Source organism: Opisthocomus hoazin, chromosome 1 (assembly GCF_030867145.1).
Source record: "Opisthocomus hoazin isolate bOpiHoa1 chromosome 1, bOpiHoa1.hap1, whole genome shotgun sequence".
Taxonomy (NCBI): domain Eukaryota; kingdom Metazoa; phylum Chordata; class Aves; order Opisthocomiformes; family Opisthocomidae; genus Opisthocomus; species Opisthocomus hoazin.
This window is the reverse complement of record NC_134414.1, coordinates 27,584,360-27,610,897: the sequence shown is the minus strand read 5'-3', so window position 1 is coordinate 27,610,897 and position 26,538 is coordinate 27,584,360. Positions and strand designations below refer to the sequence as shown.

Genomic DNA, 26,538 nt, shown 5'->3' with positions numbered 1-26,538 from the left:
AGCTTATCCATAACCTGAAATACCTATGAAAGAGGAAAAGCAGCTGTGGATAACAAATGCCAGATGAGCAAGAGCTTTCTGTTCTCAGTTCAGCACAACAACCAGAGGATTCGGCGAGCATTTTGCTAGAAAAGCATCAAGAATATACTAAGACTGGGTGGCCACACCTCCATCAAGCTTGAGAAGGCCCCTGCAGCAAGGGACACATGGACAATATAGGGAGTGAGAATGAACAAATCCTCTTTTTCTCACCAGGGCCATATTCAGCCATCCTTAATAACAGAAGACGACATCTGTACACTGCATACACAGGCATTTTCTGCCTTCATGCTCCTTTTTTCAGTCTGTATTTTAAAGGGCTTATATTTCTGTTGTAAAATTTGGCTTCTGATGGTAGTGCATACTCCACGGACATGATAGTGGAAAGACTTACTGATCATTTTTGAGACTCTAATTCCTTATGACTACACTTGCTTTGGGTACATTTGGTTCTGTGTGCCCAAGTCCAGTTCTAATAAGGCAAAAATGAAGCTGGAAGAGATCTCTAGATTGTCTCAAAACGGTTAGACTGTCCTTTAATAAGAAAAGGTCAGACACGATAGCAGAGACCCGACACAGCCTTTGCGGCGGTGCTGGCAGCACACCTGCAGCCTGGGACACTCATGAGTGAGGACAGCACACGTCCACATCAGGGCAAGGCGACTCAAACGGCTCTCCACACGGCTCCTTTCGTCAGCACAGAGTGCGTGCACAGCAGGCAGATGGATCCATCTGCAAGGAGACTGTTAACCACACACCACACACTCACTGCGCAGAGACCCCCTCCCGTTGCTGGGATCTCTCATCCCTCATTTAGATTTGCCTTGACCACTTCTTGAGAATGTAATGGCAGACGTGGCATGGACCGCAGAACCTTCATTACTAATGGTGATGCATCAGACAGGAAGGATGCGCAGGTCTGAAGTCGATTTTGGCAGGCAGTAGTTAGAAAAGCTAGGATGCAATTTCAGCCTTATTCAGATCAATGGGAATTTTGCCACTGATGTCAGTGGGACGAAGACTTCGCTCCACATGTCTGCCTGTAATCCAGGAACATGTATTCTGCAAGTCCTGGAGTCTCAGTGAAAATGGGACCCCACAGAGTTCATCTCAGATTCATTTTTTGAAATGAAACTATGCGGATTCTTTGTGCCCATTTTAGTTATCTGTAAAACAAGTATGATAATGCTTTGAGTGCTAAACAATACAAGGTGTGTAGGAAGACATAATATCTTTTATTAGGCCAACTGACATAGCTGGGGAAAAACAGACAAGCTTTCAGGCTTGTCTGAAACGCTTTGAGACGCTCTGATGAAAGGTGTTCGAGATGTGCAAGGGATCATTAAATTACATTCTTCCTCTCTCTGGAAATCATTTAGTGATATTTCAAAGGAAAGATGCTGTACAGAAATAACTGATTTCTATTGCAAGTGCTGTCTGGAGCTAAATATCTTCCTTCCTCTCTCTTTATGAACCAATCTAAAGAAAAATATGTTTTAAATTAACATGTTAAGAATAATTTTGTGGTATAATGTATAGTCCTGTGAAATGTTCTGCGTTAAGGGTAACTCACAAGATCCTTAGGCATATTTCAGTACACAGAAACAAAATGGCTGGATTTCTGTTTAATGCTTTGTGGAAATTATGAAGGTATAACTATAAAGAAATTAGAAAATGTGGAAGCTCTGTGAAAATGCCTAGTGAAAAAAAAAAAGGCAGACATGAGTCAAAAACTGTATTACGCTTCTAAACACTGCCTCAGAGGCCCCCAGATTTTCACTATTGAGTGAATGCCTTCATCATGCCTTCAAAAGCTGTGAACCAGTTAGTGTCTGTAAAAGAGTGACACAAACAACCAAACACTTAACCCCCTCTTCCCCCTGACTTTATCAGGAGGGACAGAAGGGACTGGGAATGCTCACTCACAGTCAGCCAGGAGTGATAGACTAACAGCATTATGGTACTGCAGCTGTGAGTGCAGCAAGAAATATCAGTGCCATCATGGAGTCGGTGGACCACCATGGTTTCTGGGGGCCATGAAGGGGTAGGTAAGGGAAGGTGTTTGTCTGATTTACCTTCTAAATTCAAGGAATGATGAATGAAGAGGAAGCCATGGGGCTCCGGGGTCACCTTGCCTTACAACTGCCATTGCAGTGTGATGGACGCACTGCCCAGGAGCAGGTCAAGTCAGCTGCACAGCAGGGGACAGAGGGACCTCTCTCCAGAGGGAGAAAGACCCTCCTCCTCCCCTCTTCCAGTCTCAGGATCTTAACTCCACTTATGCTTTGTCCAAAAGGTTTAACTGCACTTAAATCCTAATACTTTACTAGTACTTCAGTTCAGTGTCAAGATACAATGTCAAGAACAGAAAAAAATGGGGGGTGTGTGTGAAATAAACTGTTGCTTGTGTCTATTAGAACAACTAGCAATCGAGAGAAATTGCAGCAAATTTACATTAAACCACTAGACAAGCCAGTAGACAACTCTCCAGGATTAAGGAAAATCAAGAATTGGTATAGACTGCTTAGAGAAATGGTGAAACTCTCATCACTGGAACGTGTCAAAAATGGCTTAAATAAACATCACCAAAAGTTTCACTACTGATGGTCATCCACTGAAGCAGAGAATAGACTTGGAGATTCATCTGAGAAAGGTGACAATGTGTGACCAGGTTTTCCTGGATGTATTCTCTTTTTTCCCCCTGGAAGATGCAGTTGAAGATTTTCTGTTTGTTTGAGATTTTGACATGCATTCCTCTGAAAACATTTGTCTAAGACCAGGGAGGGGGCGCATTTATCTTCTGAAGTGCCTGTTCCTCTCCACTGATCACAGATACAGTCACAGATGACCGGCTTGGTGTGGACACCTACTTATTGAATCTGTAAAGTCAGATGAGACAATTCCCATCCTTAATGACAAATTGTGTCCTTTCTAATATAGTCCTAGCTATAACACTCAAATCTCCATTATTCATTCCAACTATAATTACTTGTGCACGTATGAGGTGGCACCCATAACACATAATCATAATGTTATTTACTGTCCTGTATTAGTAATTTTATCACATTGTACTTGGATGCCATATGGTGCAATGAAGAATGTAATGAAGGTTTCCTGTGCAATGGATAGAAAGCTTCTACACAACAATTAATATAATCTATTCCACTTTTGCATGCCGTTCCTACTGAGAATATCACTGAAGTGTATGGTATCTCAGGAAGGAGGACTTCATTTTTAGATCCAAGAGCCAGCCAAAGCTCTGCTGAGTTGCAGGTAGAACTACTAACTAGGAATGTAAGCACCTTTATTTCAGTAGTATGTATATAACACTAAGGTGCTTCTGATATATGGCATTAACCACTTCTGTTTTCGAAGTCTGCATACAGCTAATGTAAGTACTCAATTAATCTGTATGAACCTATGTGTTTATATTGTACTCATTCCACCACAGGACTAAAACTGGGCACTTAAGACACGTCTACGCTATGTCCTACACTGAGGTCAAGGGAACAAGCCTGAGCACCCAGATGTCTCCTCCGCTCTGTTGTTAGCTCTCTCCTGGGGACCTGTTTAGGTACATACCATGCATTCAAGATATGGCAAAGATCTTGGGTAGTTCACACTTGGGATTTCCCCCAAATGGCAATTAAGGCTGAGAACATTGTGTCTGGCTCCCTCAGACCCATGTTAGTCTTTCAACACTATTCCTGCAGGCTCTGCCCTCTCCCAGGTGCAGAGCGGGGACACCACAAGGTGCACATGTGAGCTCCAGGGCACAGGGCTACACGGTGTAGCCAGAGCAGTCTGCAGCAGTTGTCAGCAGCCTGGGTGTGAGCTAGCACGCACCACTGAGCCTTGGGATAGGAAATTGCTCCCTCTCTTGTGTGGATACACTCTTTGGAGCCACTTGCAAATAATGGCATGGAGAGTCTGCCCGTATGAGCCAGCACTGAACAGTGGTGCTGGAGGTTGCTTTTGTAATGTAGAAAGGTCACAAGGACTGTCTTAGTAGGAGAGGGATTTTTTTGGTATCTCAGCAAAACAGAAAACCAGAATACAAATGACAAAGGTGAACAGAAGGAACAGCACAGGATCGCCTTCCCCATATTGAGAAAACTGTAGAATATTATTCTACTGTGCTTTTGGAACTTTTTTTTTTAATAACCTTTGTTCTTCCTTTGTAATCTGTAATTATGGAAACCCCAATCTTTTATCTTCTTATGCATGAGTACCCTCATCATACATGTATTTCTCCACCGTAAAAGGGTGTGAAGACTTTAGGTTCTGTACTGGTTTGGGTTGGGGTAGATTTAAATATCTTCATGGGAGCTTGTATGGGGTTATGTTTTCGATTTGTGATGAAAACGGTGTTATCGCTGAGCAGTGCTTACACAGAGTCAAGGCCTTTTCTGCTGCTCACATCACCCCACCAGTGAGTAGGCTGAGCATGCACAAGGAGCTGGGAGGGGACACAGCTGGGACAGCTGACCCCACTTGACCAAAGGGATACTCTGTGCCATGTGACATCGTGCTCAGCAATAAAAAGCTGGGGAAAGAAGGAGGAAGGGGGGGGACGTTCAGAGTGGTGGCGTTTGTCTTCCCAAGTAACTGCTACGTGTGATGGAGTCCTGCTTTCCTGGGAATGGCTGAACACCTGCCTGCCGACGGGAAGTGGTGAACGAATTCCTTCTTCTCCTTTGCTTGTGTGTGCAGCTTTTGCTTTACCTGTTAAACTGCCTTTATATCAATCCATAAGATTTCTCACTTTTACCCTTCCAGTTCTGCCCCCTATACCCCTGGCCAGGGAGTGAGCGAGTGTCAGTGTGGGGCTTAGTTGCCTACCGGGGTTAAACCACGACGGCCTCATTCTGTAATTTCATTACATTTGAAAACGCATCAAGCATGAAAATTACAACACAATACTTCCCCTCCCCCCTTTTTTTTCTTTTAAGGTGATATGAAACATTATTTGAATGAGGACATGCACATAAGAAGACAACAGCACCTATAGGTTTAGCCCCAGCTTAGCATATAGAAATTTAGCTTTAGCTATGCTTCCTTGTGTATTTTAGCTCTTCCTCACTTGATTCTTTAGGAATGTTTTCATTCTTACTTTCATGGAGAAGGACCAGAAAGAGGCGAATACTTCAGTTAAAGTAGTAATTAGCCAGGTCGAGCCATGGAAGGTCACAGATAAATATAACTAAACAATCTCTTCACAGGTTATTAAGAAGCCTACCTGATGACTACTGAACTTTAAAAAGCAGCACAAGATGCCATGCAAAAATTAATAACTATTAAAAACTATTAACAGTTCTCTCACCTCATTGGGTTTGTGGCCAGCATTCCTAATACATGCTTGTTTTAAAAGAATACTGCTTTAAAACAGTAAACCTGGACAAGCTGGAGAGGTGGGCCTGTGTGAACCTCATGAGGTTCAACAAGGTCAAGTGCAAGGTCCTACACCTGGGTCGGGGTAATCCCCAGTATCAATACAGGGTGGGGGATGAAAGGATCGAGAGCAGCTCTGCTGAGAGGAGGGACTTGGGGGTACCGATAGACGAAAGGCTGGACATGAGCCGGCAATGTGCGCTGGCAGCCCAGAGGCCAACCGTGTCCTGGGCGGCATCAAGAGAAGCGTGGCCAGCAGGTCGAGAGAGGTGATTCTGCCCCTCTTCTCTGCTCTGGTGAGACCTCACCTGGAGTACTGCGTTCAGCTCTGGAGCCCTCAGCACAAGAAGGACATGGAACTGTTGGAGCGGGTCCAAAGGAGGGCTACAAAAATGATCCGAGGGCTGGAGCACCTCTCCTGTGAGGACAGGCTGAGGGAGTTGGGCTTGTTCAGCCTGGAGAAGAGAAGGCTGTGGGGAGACCTGACTGCAGCCTTTCAGTACTTAAAGGGAGCCTATAGGAAAGATGGGGACAATCTTTTTAGTAGAGGCAGCAGTGACAGGACGAGGGGTAATGGTTTTAAACCAAAACAGGGTAGGTTTAGGCTGGATATAAGGAAGAAATTCTTTACAATGAGGGTGGTGAAACACTGGAACGGGTTGCCCAGAGAGGTGGTGGAGGCCCCATCCCTGGAAACATTCAAGACCAGGTTGGACAGGGCTCTGAGCAACCTATCTAGTTAGCGGTGTCCCTGCTTGCTGCAGGGGTGGTTGGACTAGATGACCTCTAGGGGTCCCTTCCGACCCAAAACTTTCTATGATTCTGTGAAAACAGGATGGCTAATTCTGTAACAACTTGGAATACCTCAACTGCCAGAGACTGGAAAAGTGTCCTAGTGGGGGTCACTACTGGCACCAAATCTCTCTGAAAAAAACTTGATTGCAGTTGCTCTGTGTTAGTGGCAGCACTGTGCTTTTAGGCTGATTTACAAAGTTTAGCGTACCATTTCATGGTACATTTGTAAATCCTATAAATTATTTTGTTTAAATTATGACCATTTTTTACATGGATAACAGAGATACATGGCTAGATTATCTCTTTCTTACAGTGATGCAAATGATAATAAACTTCCATGATATCTGTGAAACTGTAATGGTATAAAAATCATGTACTTGAACAGAACGATGCTTAGATGCAAGACTCAGTCTTCTTAACTTACATCCCGAAGTTAAATATATCTTCTTCTTGGTGGCACACTTGGAAAATAGATCCCTGAGTTCAACAGCTCCTTTCTGTCTCTTGCTAAAGCTCATCACTTCTTCAGATATGCAGGTTTAACTGTTTACAAGCTCATGTGATAAACAAGATCAGACACATGACCTAGGTTAAAAGTTACACCTTCTTTCGCAGGGTTCCTTTTGACCCAGATGATTTCCCCAACCTAGTTGACAGTGCCACCACATCAACAGCTGTGCTAGCACAAGCGACAGAGTGGTATGTAAAAGCAGAGGGCAAGAACAAGCGTTGAGGGGTGGAGATCGGTTAAGTCAGTTTTGTTGCCAAGGAAAAGATGCAAAGAATAGCACAGAAACAGCATTCAAAGTTGAAGAGGCTCCTCCAGCTGATAATTCAGAGCAGAAGCCTAACTAACAGTCTGAATTGCTCTCTGGAGGAGCCTCTCTCAGTCCTTCAACTATGCAAGGCATCTGGGGAGACAAGGCTCCTAATTTAGGCACCCAAGTTAGACGTTTAAATGTAGGCAGTGAATATTTCCCCTGAGAATGTGAAGAGGATGTTACAATAATTTAAAATATGTTTAACCGAAGCTATGATACCAATGTCTGTTTTTTTATGAGATACTGTTCTTTGTGCCACTGATCCTCTACTGACGCAATCATGTTTCTCATTTATTAGATAAATGAACAACATTAACAAAATGCACATTGTCCAAATACAGTCCAAATTTCAAAGTTAAAAAAAGATTCCCAATTTTACTCTCCAAATACGAACCAGATTAAGTTGTTCACATGGAAACCACTGCATGTTTCCTATATTAATCACATTAGGGGACCAGAAAGGGAACAGAGATTCTTCACAATGATCACCAGCGTATATTTAACTTTCTTGCTCTCCTTAAACATTTTTTTGAAGTTCTCAATTAGGAATTTTGGCTAAACTTTCATCTGTAATTACACCTTGTCATTTACTACATTTGCTCCTACCTTCACACATTCAGTGATGGGGGTTTAAGAAGTTACTGATAAATGACAGAAGTTGTTCTTCCAATGCAGATGCACGGCCTCTAGTTGCTTACCTCCTGCCCTCCTGCTCTGCAGAATCTTGACACTTAGGCACACACCAGAACACCAGCTTTCAGTGCATCTTTCTCCAACGTCACCACCTTCATTGCAATTGATCACAGCACTCTTCAAAGAACTGTTTGAAACAGTCCTGGGAAGGCTTACCGATGCGTTAAAGAATGCTCTTTAAATGTAGCTATCTTCTGTCCTGGATGAATGGGTTTACAGGAGTGGATTGTTAAAGCCAATTCATCTTCTAATATCTCCCACTGCAGAACCGGAACTGACATGCCTAAGAAATCAAAAACACTGGGCAAGCTATTAATATGTATTAGAGTGTGCTTTGTTTATTCTAGTGGTTCGGGCATCTAAACAGGGTGTGCAAAAAGCTGCCCAACAGCTCCCCTATTTGAAACTGACACTTTTAAGGCAGAAAAATATCTACAGGGGAAGTAGAATAATGTGTACCAGCATGACTTAAAATGAATGGCTGTGCCCGAGTTAACAGGCTCAAATGATGCAACTGTTTGGTTCAAACTATCAAAGGCTAGTACCCTGCGGTTTTGTATCCATTTCCACTTAGCCCTCATCACGTCAACAAAACTAGGGGATGTATGCCTATGAGACATACATGGTATTGCAACTGTGCACAGAAATAGGTGTTGCAAGCAGCACTGAGCGTGGAGCTGTCAGTCATTTTTTGCATGCAGACTGGGCAGCCTGTCGCCAGATGAAATCTTTAACAGCTAAGTCCTGCCCACCTTCTGCTCAGCAAGGGCACCACCTGAGTCCATCTTTTCTACCATGCTACTTACTACGAAACTAAAAGGAACAGTTAACATTAAGACTTCCACCCTTTTGCAAATGGAGTTGCAATTGGCCAATGAGGTTCAAAGTGACTCCAGTGGGACAGGCAGTGTGCAACTCCAGAAGTGCCACATGTCTAGCAAACCAGCCTAAAATTCATACCCTACCGTGAAACAGTTACACTGCCAAACATTTTTTTGCCTAATTGTGCATCATGGGAGATTTCCTCTCAGTTGTCAACCCTAACAGACAGATTAAGGGAATTTTGCCAGTTGATACTGTCTACTGGTCTGCCATAGGACTGAGATGACGTGAATAAACTTTTCTCTCCCTGTCCCAGTTTTCACTCAGCAGTTGCTGACACACAACTCCCTGGGCCTGAGTTTACTTTCTCCAGGGTTTCTGTCCAAGTCTTCCTCTCTCTTTATTTTGACTACTGCAAGTTACTTTCTTATTCCTTCTCCAAAGAGTAATGCTCCAACACATGCAAGATGCTTCTGCATGTTAAGTATACAGAAAAGAAACACAATATCCGAGTTCCTGTTAATTCTTCAAATTTCTGTCCACAGACTCAAAGCAGAACAACTTTTTTTCAACCTACCACGGCTTGCTTCATCCCATCTCAAAGACCCGTCTTCTCTTCTACCTGTATTTTCCACTAATCTGGCATTGGCTTGTTCTTCGTCATTTTAATCAACCTAGTCATAACTGCTGTGACAGCTTTCTCTCTCTATAGCTCTAACAATGCAACAAACACATTAGGTGGGACTCCTCTCACCTACCTTTAGGCATCCACAGCGCAAACACTTCTATTTATGCTGATCAGCTAACTCTGCTATAAGCACTGGGAAAAAATCACAGGATCACAGAATGTTCAGGGTTGGAAGGGACCTCTGGGAATCATCTAATCCACCCCCCCCTGCCAGAGCAGGGTCACCTACAGCAGGCTGCACAGGACCTTGTCCAGGCGGGTCTTGAATATCTCCAGAGAAGGAGACTCCACAACCTCCCTGGGCAGCCTGTTCCGGTGTGCCGTCACCCTCAAAGTGAAGAAGTTCTTCCTCATGTTCAGACGGAACTTCCTCTGCTTCAGTTTGTGCCCATTGCCCCTTGTCCTGTCACTGGGCACCACTGAAAAGAGTTTGGCCCCATTCTCCTGACACCCACCCTGAAGATATTTGTAAGTATATATTAGGTCCCCTCACAGCCTTCTCTTCTTCAGGCTGAACAAGCCCAGCTCCCTCAACCTCTCCTCGTAGGGGAGATGTTCCAGTCCCCTCATCATCCTTGTAGCCCTTCGCTGGACTCTCTCCAGTAGCTCCTCATCTTCCTTGAAGTGGGGAGCCCAGAACTGGACACAGTACTCCAGATGGGGGTCTCGCTAGGGCAGAGTAGAGGGCGAGGAGAACCTCCCTTGACCTACTGGCCACACTCCTCCTAATGCACCCCAGGATCCCATTGGCCTGCTTGGCAACCAGGGCACACTGCTGGCTCATGGTTAACCTGTCATCCACCAGCACTCCTGGGTCCTTCTCCACAGAGCTGCTCTCCAGCCAGTCCGCCCCAAGCCTGTACTGGTGCAATGGTTTGTTCCTCCCCAGGTGCAGGACCCTGCACTTGCCCTTGTTGAACCTCACCAGGTTCCTCTCTGCCCAACTCTCCAGCCTGTCCAGGTCTCGCTGAACAGCAGCACAGCCTTCTGGTGTATCCACCACACCTCCCAGTTTTGTGTCATCAGCAAACTTGCTGAGGGTACACTCTAACTCCTCATACAGATCATTGATGAGTAAGTTGAAAAAGACTGGGCTGAGTATTGACCCCTGGGGGACACCACTAGTTACAGGCCTCCAACTAGACTCAGCGCCGCTGATGACAACCCTCTGAGCTCTGCCATTCACCCAGTTCTCCATCCACCTCACTGACCACTCATCCAGCTCACACTTCCTGAGCATTCTTATGAAACACATTCAGGGCACAGTCCACCTTGGTCAAAGCAGGAATTATATGCCTGATGACTTATCTCTCTCTCTACCATGAAAAAACTTAGAAGAAAGTTAACCCAGAGACAAAGGTCTACAAGACAGATGTCTACATTTGACCAGATAAACACAAACACCAGTGTCCATTCCTACTCTTACTTTCTGGCTTAAGTGAAATCTCATCTGAAAACCAACTGCTTTCCCTTAAACTGTTCTCTATTAACAATTCACATCATTTTGAGATGTACTTTGTGTGAGAGATGTTGACTAAGTTCTTCTGTGCTACCACCCCATCACAGTTTCTCAAGGTTTAGACTCTGAGGTTCCTTCCTAGGAGAGGATGGATGTGTCATACTGATAAATATCACACCATAAAAATATCTATGCAGAAGAACAATTACTACGTGTGCATGAAAATTAACAGTGTGTGTCTACTGATGCCTTCAGTGAGTTGTGCATAACTTCGCTTGGAAGGTTAATGGCCATGAATACCTAACACGCACCTTCTTTTCCCTATTGCTTCCCTATTGTTTTTCACCTTCCATTATTACAGCATTTTTGGACGTAGCCTGTAAGACCTTTGGTAAAGAGTTATGTCTGCATGTGAGCATTAAAGCTTATTATGAAGGCACAATAATTCCTGTAGTCTGGTTAAATATAATTGCAAGGTGAAGGGAAGACAAAAGCAAAGGGCAGTTCATAGCTCATAAACATCTCGCCTGTTTTCATATTTTCTATAGTTTCATAGTTTCTACTCCTGCAGAACTTTGTGTGTGAGAGGAGGTTACAAATGAAGTTCTCTGCTACTTTGTGCTAAAAGCCTGTGCCAGCCATCCGAGTTAGACACAGTCTATGGAATTTATGTAATGATAACCAAATCAGTTCAGAAACTAGTTTTGTTAATCTGACACAGACCCTAAGAGTGGGCAGCTGCTGAAAGTGTCTACAATCACTCTAGCTGCAGAGACACTTATGAATCAAATCAAATGTTCACGGCAAAAGAGTTACATTAATTTATATCAGCTTCTGATTGAACTGACTAGAATAAATCAGAGAGGGAGGGCACACAATCAGCTCTGCTGGCAGATTTGCAGATTGCTGGAAAGGGGCATGATAAGTCTCTGGGGTCTGGCTGTGAGTAATGCTCTCCTCCACCAACACAGCTGGAGCCCGCCTAACCACAGCTGCTGACACCCACCATGTCTTATCCAGAACTGCTAGGTTTATAGCCTCTATCAAAAAACAAAAAGATGTAAACTGTGAGAATATACTCATAGTCGAACAAATTTCAGTGGCTTAAAGTGTCGCACCCCCTCCCAGCAACTTCGTACCTTCTCTTTGCCTGAGATTACTGCCTCACAGCAGAGCTGGTGGAAACACATGCACGAGTCCCAGCTGCTTCAACACAAGGTCCAGCAAATGAGCTTAAACTGCTGATAAAGATGACTTTAATGACATATTTTATATTAAAATGGATTAGAAACATTAGTGTTTTCCAGTCCAGAGACTGTTGTGGAGGCAGGAACCTTCAGTAAGGAGGCAGATGGTCAGGGAAGCACTATTTTTTGCATCACTCCAGCCAGATTTGCTGGAGTTTGTCTGACTGTGGCAATAGGAAAGGCTATGAAATTTCACACTCACGACGACCATTCTTTTGCCTTAATAACAAGTTTATGAATTTCCCATTACCCCTTGTCATATCATACAGGCCCTGCTAAAAAGATTGTCCCCCTGTTTCTTACAAACCCCCTTTAAGTACTGAAAGGCCGCAACAAGGTCTCCCCACAGCCTTCTCTTCTCCAGGTTGAACAGCCCCAGCTCTCTCAGCCTTTCCTCACAGGAGAGGTGCTCCAGCCCTCGGATCATTCTTGTGGCCCTCCTCTGGACCCGCTCCAACAGCTCCATGTTCTTCTTGTGCTGGGGGCTCCAGAGCTGGACACAGGACTCCAGGTGAGATCTCACCAGAGCAGAGCAGAGGGGCAGAATCACCTCCCTCGACCTGCTGGCCATGCTTCTCTTGATGCAGTCCAGGATACGGTTGGCCTTCTGGGCTGTGAGCACACACCGGTGGCTCATGTCAAGCTCTTCATCCACCAGTACCCCCAAGTCCTTCTTGGCAGGGCAGCTCTCAAACCCTTCATCCTCCAGCCTGTATTGATAGCGGGAGATGCCTCGACCCAGATGCAGGACCTTGCACTTGGCCTTGTTGAACCTCATAAGGTTCACATGGGCCCACCTCTCAAGCCTGTCCAGGTCCCTCTGGACGGCATCCCATCCCTCAGGCGTGTGGATCACACCACTCAGCTTGTTGTCATCTGCAAACTTACTGAGGGTGCACTCGATCCCACTATGTCATTGATGAAGATATTAAAATGTACTGGTCCCAATACGGACACCTGAGGAACACCACTTGTCACCGATCTCCATCTGGACATTGAGCCATTGACCACTACCCTCTGGATGCAACCATCCAGCCAATTCCTCATCCATCCAACAGTCCAGCCATCAAATCCGTATCTCACCAATTTAGAGAGAAGAATGTTGTGGGGGACTGAGTCAAAGGCCTTACAGAAGTCCAGATAGATGACATCTGTAGCTCTTCCATTGTCCACTGCTATAGCCACTCCATCAGAGCAGGCCACTAGGTTGGTCAGGCAGGAGTTGCCCTTGGTGAAGCCAAGAGATGCCAAGATGACCTCCTGAAGTCTCTTCCACCCTGAATTGGCCTGTGAGCCTGACATATACCCAGTGTGCAGGGCTAGGAACTTGGAGACGGGGTTCTCTTCCTGCCAACTCAATCACTTTGCAGATCTAGGCAAACCGTGTAGACCAATGCTTACCAAACTCTCCCTCTGAAGGGTCCAAATAGGGTGACAGCTCTGGTATTGAGCAACTACTTTTCAAAGGGAGGTGAGCGGCAGTATGAGCACCCTCTGCTTCTAGAAGTAGCCCCACTCAATTCAAGCACTACTAAACAAAAGGATGGGGAAAAAAAAAATCCCAGACCAAACAGAGATTACGACTAAATAACCGGTCTTCTCTGTGTCACAGTTTCCTAGCTGGGGGATATGATCCTCAGACAAAGCAGTTAATGTGTTGCCTAATGTGATAAGAGGTATGGAGTCTTGTGGGAAGGGATATTGTGGCGGTGCTGGGAGCAGGCTGCTTATGGTCTGCTCTCCCCAAGAAGTGCTGAGCTCTGTAAGGTCTGCACGGTATCTATGCTTTTGGGTATGTGAAAAACCAGCGGGAATTGATGTCATGGGCAGGCAAGTTCGAAGAAATCTGGGAAAAGGGGAAGCCAGAGTCGCAGCTGTTACGAATTCATCACGATTTTGGCCCCAGTTCTAAAATACTCACAAAGGCTTAAGAAACTCCACATGATTTTGAGGGAAGCAAGATCTGTAGATATACGAGTGACACATTCACACATGCTGTATTGTTTAAGAAGCACACTGAGCTCTTAGTTTCAATCCCTGCTCTTTCACTCGTGTCAGTTAACATTTCTGAGAACCTTATTGTGAGATACAACCTCATGCTGCTACCTTAAGGTAACTACAATTGACACTTTCTGGAGAAATCACGTGTTGTTATTGGGAGCGATCACAAGCTCCTCGGTGGGACACCCCTGGAGCTGTCACAAGGCAGTTCCAGCAGTCAGGAGTCACTGCAGTGCTGCAGCTGCACGCAGAAATGCAGCTCCGATCTGCAGGGATCTCAACGGGCTGCTCCTGCCGCCGCGTCTCCTCTGCCCTCCTTGTGCCAGCTCTGCAGGGTCAGCTATTTCAGGAGCTTCATCCAGCTGAACTCTGGCGATTTTTTTTGAGGGGCGTAACTGGCTTTCCACCGGATCAGATCCCAGGCTTGCCTTGCCAGATGGCAACGTAGGCATTACTGCCGTGTAAATAACAAACAGGAAAGCATCGCCATGATCAGAGAGGAAGGCAGGACTGCCCCTTTTGGTGGCAATGCAGACACCGGCTGGCTTGCATCAACCGTGAAACGACATCTTCAGAGGGGTCCACAGCCGCGTCGCTCCCCTGGCAGGGAGCAGGCTGCCCGCACTGAGGCGCACGCTTCAGAGACGCTGCCAACACGCACCCTCGGCCACGACACAACCCGGGCGGTGCCGTCCCGTGAGGCCGCCCGCGATCACCGGCCACCGCTCCGGCCCAAGGAACAGCCGAATCCCCGCATCTGTTCCTTCTGGTCCACGAACGCGACCACAACCGCGAGCAGAGCGGGCGTTGAGCCCCCTTCTGCGCGCCCGTGCGGGACAAGCGCGCCTGCTCCCTTCCCCAGCCTCTCCCTTAGCTGAGGGGGAACAGCTGCGGTCTGGAGGCTGAGCCAGGGCGCTCACCCGCTACACCCCGCACGCCGAGGAGCACAGCGGGCCGGGCCCCCGCAGCCAGCCGCGACGCCCGAGGCCTCGCCGAAACACAGCCCGGCGGCCGCGGCGGGGCTGAGGAGGAGGGGGCGGGGTGGCGGCCGGCGGCCAGCCCCGGCGATGCGTTCAGCTGGCCGGGAGAACCGCGCCCCTCCCCGCTGTCGGGGCAAGGCCGTGCCGGCCGCGCCGCCCGGGGGCCCGCCGGGGGCGGGGTCGCGGGATGCCGCCCCGTCCCCTCCCCGCGCCCCGCCGCCGCCGCCATGGCAACCACCCGTCGCCGCCGCGCGCGCGCACCCCCTCCCCGCCCGGCCACGTCCCCCCCCTTCCCCCCCCCCCCCCAACTCCCCGGTCTGACGGAGCAGAAGGGCTGCGCCCCCCTCCCCGCGCCGCTCCCGTCCGCGGACACGCACCCCGGCTCTCCCAGGTAACGGCAGCGCCCGGCTACACGGCGGCACCTCACGGCGCTGCCCGGGGCGGGCGGCGGCTCGGACCTCGCCCCAGCGGCCGCTGTCGGGCGGCGGGATGGGGTGGGGGGGGAGCAGCGGCGGAGAGGCCGGCGGAGGGCAGCCCCCCGCGGAGCCTGCTGGGAAATGTAGTCCGCGGCCCCCGCCGGCCGATGGGCGCTGAGGGGGGAGCGGCGGGTGGGAACTACAAACCCCAGCGCTCGGCTTGGAGGGGGGGGGTAATAGGTACTGCGGCGTTGCCCCCGCAGAGGAGATCTTTGTGAGGAGCGGGAGGCTGGACTCGCCCTGAGGGGATGGCGGGCCCGCAGCTCTGCGGGTGGGGTCTGGGGTGCCCTGCTGCCGCGGGAGGGAGGGGCGGCGTGGGAGGGGAGCGCGGTGCCTGAGGCGGGGTGGGCGCGGGGGCGGGTGCGGGAGGAGGGGTATGCCGGAGGGGAGGGGAGGGCTGTGCCGCCCGGGGAGGGGGGGCCGTGGGCGGGTGCGCGGGGGGCGTGGGGCTGGGGGGTGACGGGTGGGGGGGTGCAGTTGGGGGGGGGCGTTTGGCTGACGTGCGGATGCTGGAGGCTGAGGGAAGAAACAATGCAAGGACTGGGGCACACAGAATCACAGAATCATAGAATGGTTTGGGTTGGAAGGCACCTTAAAGATCATCTGGGTCCAACCCCCCTGCCATGAGCAGGGACACCTTCCACCAGACCGGGTTGCTCAGAGCTCCATCCAGCCTGGCCTTGAACACTGCCAGGGAGGGGGCAGCCACAGCTTCTCTGGGCAATGTGTGCCAGTGCCTCACCACCCTCATGGTGAAGAATTCCTTCCTAACAGCTGATCTAAATCTGCCCTCTTTCAGTTTGCAGCCATTCCCTCTTGTCCTATCACTACACACCCTTGTGAAAAGTCCCTCTCCGTCCTTCCTGTAGGCCTCTTCAGGTACTGGAAGGCTGCTGTAAGGTCACCCCGGAGCCTTCTCTTCTCCAGGCTGAACAGCCTCAACTCTCTTAGCCTGTCCTCGTAGGAGGGGTACTCCAGCCCTCTGATCATCTTCCTGGCCCTCCTCTGGACCCGCTCCAACACATCCATGTCCTTCTTATGTTGGGGGCTCCAGAGCGCAGGTAGATGGAGGAAAGGGGAGAGATGAGCTGGGGGAGGAGCAGCCTGGAAGATGCAAGGGGAGCCTGGAAGATGCAAGGGGAGGGCTGTGCAGAAGGCAGGGCAGATTGGAGGCTGGGTAGGGTGTGTGCGGAGGAGGTGGTGGTCAGAGAGCTGAGGAGCTGGAGGCCCTGGAAAGTTTCCCTAGCCAGTTTACTTTCCAGTCCGCTGTTTCATGTGTCCTATGATACTTTGGCTCTGTTGAGCTTGTTGCACTAGGTGATCTTTAGGTGAGCAGACACAGTGTTACTTTTAAAAATAATTTTGCTTGGTTTCTGTTGTGGCCAGGTTTCTGTCATGATGTCAGCATTGGCATTTGCCTCTTTTCCCTCTCTCGGTTTCCTCTGATGGCAGTTCTAGTGTTATCCTTTGTGTCTTGTATTCTCCATCAGGCATGGGGGGAATAAAATTGCAGTTCCTGTTCCATATCATATTTAAAATATACATATTTATAATTGGTGTATTAAAGGCAATTATTTTTTCTTCCTGAAAATCTGTGTCTTAAAAGCATCAGTGCATTAGTACTCCCTTGTATATGAATATTGAACATCTATTCCTAATACAGTTTCAAATGTCATAGAGATGAGTTTCTTTCCAACAGACATTTGATTTGTATTGTAGCTGAGGGTTTTGGGGCAGTTGCTTTTTCTTCTTTCCCCCCACCCTGATGTCAGATACATCCTAGGCAGGCTTAGGCTTCTTGCAGCTCCTGGTACTCACCAGACCGCAGAAATGAACATCGCTGCTGCAGCGTGCTTCCAGGGTGCTTTGCTCTCCGAGACTTGGGCTTCTGAGCAGGTAAAGGAGAGGAGTGGCTTCTGCCCTAAGCTAATCACAGTCTCAAGATAGAAAAGTAAATGGAAGACAAGGAAACAACAATAGGCCTTTATCTGGTTTTCTGTGTAAATAATTGCAAAAAAAAACCCCAGAAGCTGATTCTTCTGGAGATGAGCTGGAAACTCTGAAGACTTGATGTCCGTAGCACTAACAGAAATATGCATATAAATGTGTATTTTAGAGAATATATACTATTCTTTAGAACAATTTAAAAAAGCAAAATTCTAATTGAAAAAATACACATTCATACTCCTAAGGAGCCAAATATTTGGAATTCAGAGGGGAATTCAAAAGGTGGAAAAGCATTCGGGTCTAAATTCTGACCTTATGAGTCAGGGTTATAAACACATGTGCGAGTCCATTAAGCCTGCAATTATTCATGGAAAATTTCTCTGGGTTGCAGATTGGCTGCGCTAGGAATGCAGAAGCACCAGAACGGGATCTCTATGGAGCTGCCTATGGTCTGGCAGGGCCTGTGGGCTGCCGTGCTGTGGGGACACGGCTGTGCTGTATGCAGGGCCAGGCGCAGATGCACTATAACTGCCTTTCTTGGCACGGAGCCCGACCTAATAAACTCTTTGAACCCAAGCTGGCTCTGCACAGACCCATCTTGGGAGTCTTTGGTGTCATGTTTTCTCTACCAGAAGTGCTTACACACGTGATGTGCAGAGAGAAGCAAGTGGCTTTGCAAAGGGTCAGAGGGATTACTAATTTGATGCGAGTTCCACTTTGTTGAGCTCTGGATGGGGTTTGCACAATCCTTCAGGTATCTGAGCCCTGCATACTGTCAGAGGAGGGATCGGTCACTTCAGGGCTGGTGCCGCGTGAAGACTGGCTTGGGTTTGGTGTGGTGCTGATGCCAGAAGCCCTGCAGACTGTGCTGGGGAGAAGAGAGGTGTGTGGAACCAGCCTGGGTCCAGCGGAGCTGAGATGGAGAAGGTAGCAAGCCTCTCTCTGCCTTAACTGCCTGTGCATGGAGTTACTTAGGCTCCCTGGAGTGTCCCATGGTGTTTGTGGTAGCTGTGTTACCCAGCCTAGCTAATGAACACCTCGTTACCCTGAACAATGGTGATGTGACAGTATGGATATATGCCTGAAACTGGTACGCAAGGTGCTCTGGAGAAGGATACATTTTGCAGTCAGTTTTAGGAATAGCACAGCCATCTCTGAGTCTCCTCTTTCTAGTTCTTCAGAAAATTGCAGTTCAAAGCCTTTGCTAATGGTCATTTCATTCTCCAGGGTGCTTTCTTTTTGGTGCAATTATTATCTCTAATTAAAACACTGACCAACTGTTTAGTGGTTTCTTAGGTATTTGTGTTTGCTGTTAACTTGTGGTGAGTGTCTTGAAGATTTTTTTTTCACTTGCATTTAAAGTAACATTCAACTCTCTATTTCAAGTTAGCTCTCAGAAGATTCCACCCAAAAATAGTTTGAGGCCTGTGTGCATGCTTCTTCTCCTTCCCACTTCCATGCACATTTCCCTGTTAACTCCATGTCTGCTATTTCAAAACGGAGTTTCAGTGCAGAGAAGCCAAAAACCAGCTAACTGAAAGCAGTTAACTGACGTGAAAGATCCCTCGGTGCTGGTTTCCTGGACCGCGGTGTGTGTGTGTGTATGTTTTATCCGGTGTTTGTGCTGCTTTGAAGTGACGTGCTGAATGGGGAGTGAACACGCCAGTGCCATTGCCTGCTGCAGCCCCCACTGCTGTGGTTGTAGCCATTCATGTCGCTGCTGATGCACACAGCGAAAGGAAAAAAAGAAAAGAGCACTGGCGTGGCACACTTCTTATCTCTGATTCAAGAAGCTATTTAAATGTATTTTAGATCCAAATCTGCTGGAACAGCAGAGCCACGTTTTTATTTATATATGTATTTTTAACAGGAGTTGTGATACTGTGAAGTAATGATCGTTTGCTTCCACGCCAGTCCGTGGGACCACAGCTGCAAGTTTAAACAAAGCCAAGTTAACAGGGAAGGATAGATTTGGCTGTGGAACTTGGCGAGTCATTTGTTTGTTTGTATTTTATCTGACAATGATCAGTTAAAATGTTGTTTTTGTCATGCAGGCCTAATGCCTGATAATTGTCTGCAGCATCAGCGATTGCTTCTGAACAGGGACAGTTAATTATTAGAAATTAAGACAAATTGTTCTGCACCCAAGTCCAAAATAAAAGGGATAATCTTTCTAATAAAGCTGGCAAGACTTACTAAAATTTTTTTGAGTAATTGCATTTTTTAATAATGTATGCTTAAAAAGCAAATAAAATACATCAAGTACATGAAAAATGCATACAGTGTGTACTTCAGTCAGAAATAGACTTCTGTAGGCTTTTAGTAGGAATTGCATGTCATGCAGGGAAAATTGCTTTTTTCTTCCTCTGATAATGTTCCACGTAGTGTTGCAGTTATGCTTTTCCAGGTAAGGCATTCTGACAAGTTTTAACTTTGAGGAGAAAAGGGAAAATAGGATTATTGTAGTATTTGAAGTGAAAACATAATCAAGGGAGAGGAAGCTGTTTGAAACTGGTCAAAGCTGGCTTACACAAACTATGGCCTTAAACCGAGAAGGGCAGTCTCAGAGTCATTGTAAGGAAAAGCTTCCAAGCAGTAAGAAGAATCTGAGAAAGGAACAACGTTGGTTCATTGCTTAAACTGTGGTTATAGAAATGGGTACACACGAAAAGCGGATAAATTCAAAAATCAAAACCTCTTAACACTGGAATTCACTTCCTTGCTTTGCTCCCTGTGGCAATCGACCTGTTCTGGGGTTGTGCAGTGGCAGGGGGCCATCCTGGCTCTATTTTGTAGAAGTGGAAAATGTATGGTTGTACCTCAGCACGGGATTTCGGAATATGGTGCCTGGCAGTGTGACTCTCCGTCTTGTGACGCTAGTAAGGTCTCTTACATTGCATTTCAGGATGCCCGACATCATGCTGCATGGCTGATTTACAGAAAATGAAAAACAGAATTAGTAACCAATCTTCATCTGTGTATGTCCAGGCCTTTCCAGATGTTCAGCCGTCCAGTCAGCATTACTGCACAGCTGCTATGACGTGAAACCATATGTCCAGCAGTCTCAGGGAGCTGTGGAAAATTTTTGGTCTGCCTGGGTAGAATTTTGGTCAGAGAAAGACACACGTCTAGAAAAAAAACAGGTGTGTTTTAGCCCTATCAGTGAGGACTTAACAACTGATTTAGAGAAAAGTCTGATTAGTAGGCAGTAAATAAAGCTTGATGTGACTATTGAAACAATGAGAGTAAAGCAAAAATGAATAACTGCTCATTTAATGAGTGTCATCCATCCTGTGCAAGAGTCGAGTGCCTGTGGAGAAAATGGGACGCGGTTGTGTAACTGATTGTGCCAAAACACACAGGCGTAAAAGAGACGTGTGAAGGTAGCAGAGATGCCTTTCGTTTTGGCACATGCAGAGTTGGATGTTTAATAACAAGCAATAGGAAACCCTCTGCTACAAACCCCATCTATCGGAGAGAGCATTTTTTGCATCTGGTAGCACTGTGGTGGGGTGAAGTGGGAGATGGGCTGGAGGGGAGCAGTGGTCCTGTGTTCCCACTGGTGTTGCAAGTGATGTTCCAAGTTTCGAAGAGTGTGCTAAACGGGCTGTCCCCCTTCGCCCGCCGTTCACACAGTCCCTGTATCTGCCTGTGGGTATGTTTATGTGTGTATAATGCTTTAATGTTAAAATAGAGACTGTCTTTTGGATCTCGCTCGGTTGTGCATTGCTTTAGTTCTGGGAGAAAAATTCTTTTCTGACCCCAGATAGGGATCATCTCAGCTTATGCTCCAAAGAATAGAGATTAATATCCCCTGTGACCTTTTAGCCTAGCTGCTGCAGGGTTTTTAACAAGTGGGCTTAAGACCCCATCTGTGGCAGCTATGCTGACATGAATCTCTGTAGTGTCTCTTCTTGTCAATGATCCGTGAACTAAGGAATCTCCAAGGATGTCTTGACGTGCCGTGGAGCTGTTACGGTCTAGTGCAGGAAAGAACCACGCAATGATAGAATGAAAAGCTGGTGTCACAAGTAACACGTAAGTTATTCAAGACGTACCTGACAACAGTTGTCCCTGGCTGAGCATTTACTTAAAAGATGTGGCTGTGATACGGTAGGAAGAACAAATATTTAAACAAAACCCCAAATAACAAAAAACAATCAAAAGCACTATTTATGACTTCTGTATTTCTGGTTTCTTGGATGTTTGCAATGTTGTATGGACTCTGTAATATAACGTCGAACAGATAATAAAAAATAGGTACATAACATGAAGAAGCCCCCACCTAGTTCTAGGTCCCTCTCCCTCCCCATCCCTGGCGCTGAAGAGTGGGGCTGTCCAGAAAACAATCCAGGAAGGAATTCCTTCCTAAAAATAATTTTTCCTTGATTTTGGACATACTTGTTTTGACTTGCTTTGGCTATTCTGAGCTAACGTTACCATCACTGGTGTGCGTAAAAGGTTTGTAGTTTGTTTAAACCATTTTTAGCCGGTAGTTTAAAATAGCCAGTCTTTTTGCAATAGGACCTCAAAGAACTGCCTGGGGGTTAGGGGGAGCACTGATGTAGGACTGTGGTCTACATTTGCTGTTTCAAACATGTCTCAGATAAATGGGTGATGTTATATTCACCTTCTCAAGCTGTTATTACCTGCTTTGGTGTCCAGGGTAGGTGGTAAGTAAAAATTGAAGTGCCTGAATCCAGGAGAAAGATCCAGAGGCTTTTGTCAGCCTGGCACTGGAGGCATCAACCGCTCAGTAGCTACATGGGTGTACGTCCACCAGCCTCCCTGTATGCTCCAAGTTTCAATGCCTGTCGATGTTCAGAAGCTCTCCAGCGTGACGCGCTGGACATCAAGCTCTTGCTTATGCTCCAGTGTCACCAGCATCAGGCCCAAAGCCCCCAAAACTCTTGGCTGCTGGAGGAAATGGGAGGCTCTCATTTGGTTTCCCTCTGCAGTTTGAAGACCATGTGAATATCTCTGCCTCCTGCTTCCCAGCTCCCTGTGCTAACTACTCTTCTGAAGTGAACACGTGTTTGCGTGGCTGCTGTGCCTTGCCTCCCACCCATGGGTTGGCCCAGCTTCCACCAGAGATGAGGAGGTTGTCTCCTCCGGTGAGTGGGGCACTCTTCTGGGATTAAGGGGAGCTGGATGTGGGTGTCAGCCTGCTTAAGGCAGAAGGGAGTTAAACACACGCCTGCAGGTTGGGAATTAGCTGTAACAAACAGATGCAAGGGATTGCTAAAGTAAGTATGAGTTGTGTTTAATGTATTTGTAGGAATTGAATGCAGCAGTTCCTTAGAAATGTTTTATTTACTCTCTCTTTTTTGCTACATGTGGGGAAAACCACCAGAGATGCGAGGACCATTTTCCTTAACGGGGACAAGCTGGTTGTGTAGCAGATCCTCACCTGGATGTGTCTGAAGATGGGGCAATGGATTCTGCCCCAAGTGGTGTTTTCGTTCATTTAGAAGTTACCTCATCAGATCTGAATGGGTTGTAACCTATATTCAGTTCCTATCTTTTTATCCATTTCCAGTGCAATGCAAGTGACATCACTTTTTCCTATCAGTTATCATCTGCTGTATTTTAAAATTAAAGATCTTAATTGCCCCAGAGCTAGGGCTCTCCAGCAATGTATCCTGCCTTTCCTCAGCACCGAGAGAAAACAAAATTAGGGTCATCGCACTTTCCACCTTAGTTCTGCTCCTGCCCGGAAGTTTACAACAGCCCGTGGGAATGATCTGCAGGCTGAAACGTGGGGCACAACATAAGGACAAGTAAGCCTCAATGCGTCTTGCTGTGCTCGGTGGAGTGCCAGCTGCGGGCTAGCAGCGTGTTCTTGCCATCAAAGTCTTCAACCACGTGGAAGCAGTGTGGCTTGTGGGCTTAAGTGAGGGTAGCAGGCTCCCATGGCTTAGTTGCAGGGAGCAGGGGTGAAGAGGTGATGGAGCAGACCTGGTGTGCAGCTGCAGGCAGCAGTAAGGACCATCAGTCTGGCAGTGCTGAGAGGCAGAGCGTGTGTTTGCTACTGGCAGCGTTCAGGGAGGGCAGACTGAAGGTCATGTGGATATGTGTTTAACTTATTGTCAGAGGTTTGAATTTTGCTAAGCACGAGGGAATACAAAGGCAGAAGATACATCCTCCTTAATGCCATCTTGATCTTGTCTCGTCTGTTCTATAAAAACTACGAACATTTTTATAACCCACTAGGATGTAAAAGGTTGTTTCTCCCTGTTCTGGCTTCTCTCTGCTACCACCTGCTCCTACTGCACGCATCCTCGTGTCGCGGGGTGTCTTCAGCTGTGCAGCCTGAACTGTGTGCTGCGCCTGGCCCCCCTCCCTGCTCGCTCCCTGTCTGGCTGTATCCCTCCTTCCCAGTTTCTCCTCCACCACCTTGGTCTTGCCAAACCCTCGATGCAGCTAGTGGATGACCCTCCGGAGCCAGCCTCCTCCCCCTCGGTCAATGCAACTCTCTGCATTGCGTGGCTGTGAATTGTAATTTTTTATTTTTGATTTCCAGAGGTTTATATCTCGGTGAATGCCAGGGACGCCACCCATCCTGAGTCAGAGGACAAGGGAAAGGGACTGATGCTCTTTTTGTGTGGTAAGGACCTAGACTTTGGGTCATGTGGGATTTAGATAAAGAGGCAGGCACGGCTTCGATCTTGAACCTTAAATACAAAACTAGCTGTACAACATAGCCTACTTTTGAATGTGCGATTTAATATTACTTTCTTGAATGGTTACTGGGAAAAGTTGGACTATGAGTTTGCCTTGAAGTCATGGTGCAATTTACTACTTGTATAGAAAAGTTAGTAAAATCTGTAAATCTTAAATTGTTTTGAGGACTAGGGGAAGGTTGTACTTTGGGAGTCACTGTTTTAAGAAATCTTCAATTTGGATTGCTAACTCTGCCATGAATCCCAAAGTGACATGTTAAATTGAATGAAAAAATCCAAGTCAGCACGTGGATGTTGGAGTACTTTGAAAGAATATTTCAACAGAATGAGGCTCTCAACTTTGTCTGTAGTAGAGCTGTCATTCAACCATACCGTAATCTCATTAGGGTGAGGGCTCTTGCAAGTGCTAAGTGCAGACTTCGCTGATGCTGGATGGCACATTTAGGCACGTATGTAATACAACAGTATAAAAAGCAATTTAATGCCTCGTGTGGTTTGTGATTCATGGGTTGGTGGCTGCTAATACATTGTGGTGATCTACAGATTAAACTTTGGCTTGCTACATTCAGTGTGGGCAGGGCATTTAATTGACTTGCATTAATTTAACAGGATTGGGGCCAAAGGCAGCAAAGAATTTGTGTTTTTTATCACTATAAAAGAGTTGTGATTGAAGATCTCAAACTTTAGGCTAGTAAAGAGATACTTCAAAGCTAAATGGTTGAAAAAGAGGGGGACTGGATGGGAACAGGGGGTGGAAAGACACGGTTCAGCTGTGAGAGAAAAAACAAAACTACAGTGTCGTGGTCTGAATTATTCTACAGCATGTAAAATTAATTTTTCTGACAATTATGTTCTCTTTTAGATTTCTGAGTGAAGATGAATTTAGCAGAGATTTGCGATAATGCCAAAAAAGGAAGAGAATATGCCCTTCTTGGGAATTATGACTCTTCTATGGTGTATTACCAGGGTGTCATCCAGCAAATCCAGAGACATTGCCAGTCGATCAGAGATCCAGCAATTAAGGGCAAATGGCAACAGGTAGGGTGAAATAAGGTTGCCTTTGTTCTATTACTTGATATTTGAAGAACACACTGTACTTCCCAAACCTTTTAAGATATACAGGAAGTATATTTCAGTGACGTTTACAACATTTCTTTTACAATATTGTGTTGATATTTATGGGAAAATATTTTTTTGTTTCATGTTCGGAAGGAATTATTTGTTTCTAATTGAATCAAATTTTTTGTTGTTTTAACGTAGGATGTCTGGCTAATTGCTGGTCTGTTTGTGTGTGATTGCATACTTTGGAATAACTGTTCTGCTGAGGACTCCCTTTTGCTGTTTTATCTTTTCACCATCTAATGTCCAGTAAACTAAGATGTGAGTGGATGGGCTAGCATCACTATAATGGTTGTCTGAGTAGCAGTTAATTATAATGCTACAGCGTGCAAATTTGGATCAGTTTTCTAAAACTGAAAATAATACTCTCAGCCTGAGTCTTGCACACATGTGTGTCTCTGCGAAGCAGAGTACTGTTGAAGCCAAGGAAGTAATCCACAGGTGAAATGTAAGAACCCTCATTTAGCACTTTCAGTATTTAAGTCTTCCTTACATTTTGTGATCCCATTGTTCATTGTACAAAATGTGTTCCATCAAAAAAAAAAACCATTGGAGGATAAACATATAAAGGTGTATTCCAGAGTAAAGAATTCATGTTGCATAAATATTAGGTTTTGAAAGAAGAACATAGCTCCTGTCAAACATAATTTTGCAGTAAGTAGTTGAGGAGATGATTCCAGTAAGAGTTTTTCTGAATATCGTATTTTTAAATGATGTGACTTAAAAACAGAAGCAGATTTTTCATTTTTATTGCAGCGGGTGCTTTGGTTATGGTTTTGTGCTTGAAACATCTGACACTAACTTAGAGTATTTTACGTACGGATAGCTACAACACTGTTAGCAATCATTTTGTAATGACTACTGTTCATAGGTGTTTATCATAGAACTGTAGAGGTCTGTCTGCTTATTAAGAGCTTGTCTGCAAAGCACGTGCCTGTACAAGCAGCAGTGATAGTGCTTAGCTTTCCTGGTGATGTAATAAGCTGAATGTTGTGTAGGAGATATTGACATTCAGGTATTTGTATTCAAGCTCTTCCCCACCCCAGGGCATGCTGATACAAGGTGTTCGTGCCCCGTGCGTGTCCTTAGTTCCTTCCAAACTTGTAGCTGACGTGAAGGTAGAGCGTGAGGCTTTTCTTGTTCTGCAGCTGTATCACTGCATTGCCTTCACCTCTAGTATTCAGTGTTTCCCCCGACGACATTGATTCTTCCATTAAACTTTTAACAGCTCATATCTTGTGAAGGTTACTTGAAGCCTCATGATGTTATGTGTTGTTTGAACTGCTTCAGAGAAGCCTGTGCACCATGGAATGCCTGCTGTGCATTGGAGACAAGCCTCAAGTAAAAAAGGACCATTGACACAGTTTCCAGGATTAT

General features: G+C 46.4%; 2 protein-coding genes across 10 annotated transcripts in view; one reads left to right on the top strand and one right to left on the bottom strand.

Annotated features, from left to right (window-relative positions):
• Positions 1-16,906, bottom strand: part of LOC142360899 (uncharacterized) — an 88,691-nt gene extending 71,785 nt beyond the window's left edge. Inside the window, exons 1-3 of the mRNA XM_075417396.1 lie at positions 16,831-16,906; positions 15,747-15,928; positions 15,314-15,652 (exon numbers count right to left, since the gene is read on the bottom strand). Of these exons, the coding sequence (XP_075273511.1) occupies positions 15,314-15,652; positions 15,747-15,928; positions 16,831-16,906 (597 nt within the window). The remainder of the gene's footprint in view (positions 1-15,313; positions 15,653-15,746; positions 15,929-16,830) is intronic.
• The window catches only part of KATNAL1 (katanin catalytic subunit A1 like 1), a 48,640-nt gene continuing 37,345 nt past the window's right edge, over positions 15,244-26,538 (top strand). Inside the window, exons 1-4 of one of the 9 annotated variants that reach the window (XM_075420097.1) lie at positions 15,636-15,683; positions 20,348-20,502; positions 23,883-23,966; positions 24,905-25,080. In XM_075420097.1, coding sequence (XP_075276212.1) covers positions 24,919-25,080 — 162 coding nt within the window. In that variant the 5' untranslated portion in view covers positions 15,636-15,683; positions 20,348-20,502; positions 23,883-23,966; positions 24,905-24,918. Of the gene's footprint in view, positions 15,328-15,623; positions 15,689-15,963; positions 16,474-16,902; positions 18,287-20,347; positions 20,503-23,882; positions 23,967-24,904; positions 25,081-26,538 lie in introns of those variants that run through there. The other 8 variants (XM_075420096.1, XM_075420090.1, XM_075420095.1 and 5 more) reach the window with 8 other exon arrangements.